Genomic DNA, 5,327 nt, shown 5'->3' with positions numbered 1-5,327 from the left:
TCAGGAACCATATTTTAAAAAGATATCATGAATAACTTCTTAAAAGAGAAATAGACAAATCTCCATTAATACAGAGACCAGAGGCCTAAGGCTAAGAACCAGAGATGGCTCAAGGTCTCCTGCTACCTGAGGAGCCAACTTAGAGCAGTTTCTAATGGTTTATTTAAAATATAGAATCAAAAATACCAATTTGCAGTTTTGAAAGATTTATTCCAGTGTAAGCATTAGCAATGCACCAACATCAGGTGGTTTCCGAATCCAACGAGTCTTATGTCCCCATGATATATTAAAAAAAAAAAAAAAGGCCATCCAGAACTGTGGACTGGAGGTCTACCTTGTTCCCTACTGACATTCAGATTTTCTTTTGTGCATTCTCTTTATCTTACAGGAGACGGGAGGGGGGGGCACTAACTCATTTTACTTTGGCTTGTCCGTTGCTGGTCCTTGCCCAGAACGTAAAGCAGCTTGCAAGTCTTCAAACCTAAAAATCTTAGTAAGTCCTACACGAGTGGCGATGCCAAAGAGCAGTGCAACAAAGAGGAAGTAAATACGACCAAAGAGTATTCTTAAATACACCACTGGCTCTTGTTTCTGTTTTATTGTGTGCCTTTGAACCGGAGGGGACCCACTGTCTATGCTCCCACTTAGTCCCTCTTCTTTGCACTCTGGAGGCTTCCAACCAAAATGACAATGACAATTCCGATGATTATTACACACTCCTCTAAAACTGCATTTTTCTGGGGTGCAGTCATAACCCAAATGAGATAAACTTCCACTGCAAGCTCCTCGATCACAGAACTTACTATTGGAGCAGGGGGTACCATGTCTCACCATTCCAGCATCTGTTGTTTCTGTCCCACGATGTTCATCAAGCCCAAAGCAGGTAAACCCAGAGATAATCGATTGATGGAATGAAACATGTTCTTGCAAAAACGGAAGATTGGTGACATTGGTACACTGCAACCTTCCACACAGCTTATCCTGATCAGCACAAGCATTGAATGTGAGGCTTTCTTCTGCTCTAGTACAATGCCCAAATCGAAACCGTTGTTTGTTGATGTCATAGCACTTAATATTAGCATTCTTAGCACTTACACCAAAGATTTCCTTGCACTGTACACTTCGATCTGTGCAGTTACCTTTATAGCAGTAACCCTCTTCTGAGCATGGTGTCCCATCTTGCAGATAAGTGTCATCTGGGCAAATGTACTTAGTCCCATTACAGTACTCTGGAAGATCACATATGTTCTGGATAGGTCTGCAAAGTGTCCCAGAAGGACTGTAAGTACAGTTTGCACAGCATAATTCTTTATCACAAATGCTACCAGGTGTTAACCTGCAATCATTTCCACAGCAGGGATCTGAATAACATGCCTTTTGGGAGCCACAGTCGCACTGCTCATTGTTATCTACTTTGAAGTTTCCACAAAACGTATAAGTAAATGATGTATTATAATAAACATGACGGTCATAGAAAAGACATGGCATCAGATCAGGAGTATTAAGTATGTTGCTTATCTCTGCAAGGGAACAATTGCTGAAAGCATCTGTTAATTGAGGATTTCTGAACATAATACAGGTGTTCCTTCTCTGGCAGACACAATATGCCTCATCATGTTTTAGGCCTAAACTCCTTCCAACACGATTGGTTATTATAGAAGATAAAAATAAAGGATTTCGACCATATGTACCCATACAAATTAGGGCTAAGGAAGAACATATACTCCTCTCAGCTGGATTAACGTCTTTATCTCTTGGTCCATGCCTATTAAGTAAAGCTCCTGCATCAGGCCTAAAATTACTATAAAAGACTGACACATAGTAATTATGAGCCTGCCCTCCTGGAACTTGAAATTCCTGTCGAAATGGATCAGAATTGGTATACACAGTCATGAGAAAGACATAGTACCGTATATGAAGATTGGTCAGATAGGTGTCCATTAAACTAATGACTTGAAACAAATACTCGACAGTAGCTGAAAGTTTGTCACCTGCAGCAGTATTATATACAGAATTGGTTGCTTGAAAGTGGCCTTTTATAGCAGCTGGATGTGTAGCGTAGTTCTTACTAGATAGTCTGGGAGCTCCATCCGCATATTCCAATCTGGAGAAGGGAGGACCTGTATTATAGCTCCAATGCTTCCATGCATTCATAGGCCCTGTGTCATCAGACTCAGATACTATCTGAGAAACAAGGTGTTCAAAGCTCTGTGAATCATTGAGGGGTTTGATTTCATAGGTAAGGTCATCCAACCTCATGACCCCTGACAGGCCCCCATAACAAGTATCCACACTGACCATGGATTGCGGGATCCCCTCCAGGTAGCCAATATAGTAACAATCTACAGGAAAAAAGGGGTACTCCATCTGTAAGGCTCCTTGGTCATCTTGAGTTGTCAGCAACAAGTGTCTGGGCCAAATGAGTGTCTTTCTTCGCAGGTGGATGATATGTCTCTGGCCCCGAAAACGCAAGCTATACGAGAGCAGTCTTTGTGCTTGAAGTCCTTTGGTATGGTAGATCTCCTTCCGAGGAATAACCACCTCCGATGAGATGTAACGCCAAGTGGGATGGCCTTGGGAACACCAGACTGGAACCAGGAGGAGCAGCCAGAGTGCAAACAGCAAGAGGAGGACCCTGGGGACCACAGGTCTTTCCACTAGCCTCATGCCCCAGGTCAGAGATAACATCCTGGGTGGAGCTAAATCCCTCTGCTGTGGCCACTGCCTGGTCTAGAAAATACTGACAGAGGACCAAAAGCCTCCTCAGGCTCCCAACCTAAGTGGTTACCCAGACAACTGGAGTTAGGTAACAGTCACTGGGTGTGGCAGGAATTGAGTCTGAATGTGTTACCTGAGGTTGAGGTTAAATATGGTCAAAAGGGATGTCCATAAATGTGCCTGGACAAGAAAAGTCAGAAGCAGCAAGGAGTGTCTCTGACAGGCTCAATCCTTTCTTTTCCTTTTTGAAGTACAAAATATCATTTCCACATTTCCACATGAATGCATTTGGTTCCCAATGTGACTCTGGGTCTCTTTCTAGGAGTCAATATTTCTTTATATCTTGGCTCATGTTTTTCACAGTTGTTCTGATTTCTTGTTTTGTTTTGTTTGTTTGTTTGAAAGTTACAAGTAAATACTGTCTATATTAGCCTTTTAGCTATAAATGATTCTTTTTATTTCTTCTAAACATATTTTGTTTGAGTTTAATTTGTAAACTATTTACAAATGAGGTTTTTTTTTCCTTTTGGGTGTTGCTCAAAAGTTTGGAGCTTTCTGTGAATATTGTGTTGTTGTTTCTCCAATATTATTAGACCTGAGAATTCTATCTGGATACCTGTGAACTCTAGAATTTTTAAAAATTCCATCTCGGGAACATTATCTCTGAACCCGTCTGAGGCCGAAGTGGATGTCCCCCTCCAACCTTTAGTATCTTTCTTTCCTGACTATTGGAATTTCTTCAAGCAAGCAGGCTGATGGGTTCTCAGAATTGAGACCAGTAGACTGTCGGTATGAACGTCGAAGAGTATGCCACACACTTTTTCCAGGTTCATCAGCAGTGCTTTCTCGGCTCTTACTTTTATAGAAGGAAAAGCAGCCTCTGAGTTTTCTCCAAGAAATCATTATTGAAAGGGGTAAAAGATGGGTATCACCCGGAGTTCATGACAAGCCCTGGCTCAGACATGTGAGCAAGGTCTACAGCCCCAAAGATAGGCTGCCCTGCAACATGTATTTATAAGATAGGAGAAAACAATGGGTGGTGGGGGGTTGATCAACTTACTTCCTCTCAAACATATATATCTCATCTAAGTGTGCAGGGGAAAACTCTGCAGGACTACTGGGATTGATCTTTTGATTATTATTATTATTATTATTATTATTATTAATTTAAGGCATTTTTATTAGATATTTTCTTCATTTACTTTTCAAATGTTATCCCCCGAATCTCCTATACTCTCCCCATGCCCTGCTCCCCAACCCACCCACTCCTACATCCTGGCCCTGGCATTCCCCTATACTACAGCAGATGATCTTCGTAAGACCAAGAGCCTTACCTACCATTGATGGCCGACTAGGCTATCATCTCCTACATATGCAACTAGAATCACAGCTCTGGGGAGGTATTGGTTAGTTCATATTGGTTTTCCTCCTATAGGATTTCAAATCCCTTTAGCTCCTTGGGTACTTTCTCTAGCTCCTCCATTGGGGGCCCTGTGTTCCATCCAATAGATGACTGTGAGCATCCACTTCTGTATTTGCCAGGTATTGGCATGGATCTTAGTGCACCTTCTGAACTCTCCAAGCAGCTTTCCTGGTCACCCCCAGGAGCCTCATGAATAAGTCTCTGCTTCCGCCTTGTGGCCATGAGCATTACTGCACCCAATACCCCTGGAGGTTCCTAGGGAAGAGGAAGGAAGTGGCTTGGCCCCTGTCTGGTTAAGGTAAGAGGAGATAAATCCCTTCTCATTAATTAGGGTGATAGGGGTCATGTGATCTATCATTGGTGACCAACTTGGGGACATGGGCTTATACAGTCATCACTCTGAGGCTCTGTGTGCCACCAGGCTGGACTCCCATATCCTACATGGACATTGGACAACACCAAGTAGAAGGAGGTTTTAGGACTAAACTGAAGGACACAGATGGGGTTTCTAAACAACTAGGGAGTTCCAGGGCCAGCCTCTCTAACCACTATAGGACAGAACCCTATGGAGTCTGGTTACAAAGAGAGATTACTCAAGGTCCTTAGCACTGATTACAGAGCATATCTCAGATGCCTTCTGCTGACCAGATGCATCTTTGCATAATCTGCCTAGCCAGATTCAGAAAATTGATCCCACATAGCCAAGTGGAGTTCAGGAACAGGCAATTTAAAAACAGGCAGAGAGATGTGAGAGAAAGGAGAAGGAGAGAGAGAAGGGAGAGAAGAGAGAGGGAGATGGAGAAGGAAAGGGAGAGGGACAGAGGGAGGGACAGACGGAGGGAGAAGATAGAGAGGGAGGAAAGGAAGAAGGGAGGGAGGGAGGGGGAGAGAGAGAATGCTAAGTCTTTCCATACCTGAGTCCCAATACATGACCTCTGATAACCCAAGCACAAGCCACCTTTGTGTCCTTGTCTTCCACTGCCCCACCTAGGTTCTGGTCTCCCACATCTGATGTCTTCTCAGTAATTCTGGCCCTGCCTGCTCCACAGCTACAAACCCCCTCTTATAATGAGCTCTGTGCTGAGCCATCATCCTGAATCAATCCACCTTAAGCAGATGTTTTGCTTATTTTTCCTGTGTCCATACTACAGAGGAAGGGTGGGCATGTAGAAGGTGAGGCATCTCA

General features: G+C 43.3%; 1 protein-coding gene across 1 annotated transcript; it reads right to left on the bottom strand.

Annotated features, from left to right (window-relative positions):
* Window positions 1-234: 234 nt before the first annotated feature.
* On the bottom strand, window positions 235-2,775 carry LOC110288780 (disintegrin and metalloproteinase domain-containing protein 20-like). Its single transcript, XM_021155034.1, has one exon. It carries the CDS (start codon window positions 2,686-2,688, stop codon window positions 418-420), a length of 2,271 nt encoding a protein of 756 aa, XP_021010693.1. The 5' UTR covers window positions 2,689-2,775; the 3' UTR covers window positions 235-417.
* Between the last annotated feature and the right edge of the window lie 2,552 nt (window positions 2,776-5,327).

This window comes from Mus caroli, unplaced genomic scaffold, assembly GCF_900094665.2.
Source record: "Mus caroli unplaced genomic scaffold, CAROLI_EIJ_v1.1 scaffold_17117_1, whole genome shotgun sequence".
NCBI classification, from domain to species: Eukaryota; Metazoa; Chordata; class Mammalia; order Rodentia; family Muridae; genus Mus; species Mus caroli.
Note: the sequence above shows the minus strand (reverse complement) of the source record. Positions and strands in the feature narration are given on the sequence as shown.

What these genes read in the sequence shown, in the direction of transcription:
- LOC110288780 (XM_021155034.1), bottom strand. Translation starts at nt 2,688, where the DNA reads ATGTTATCTCTGACCTGGGGCATGAGGCTAGTGGAAAGACCTGTGGTC.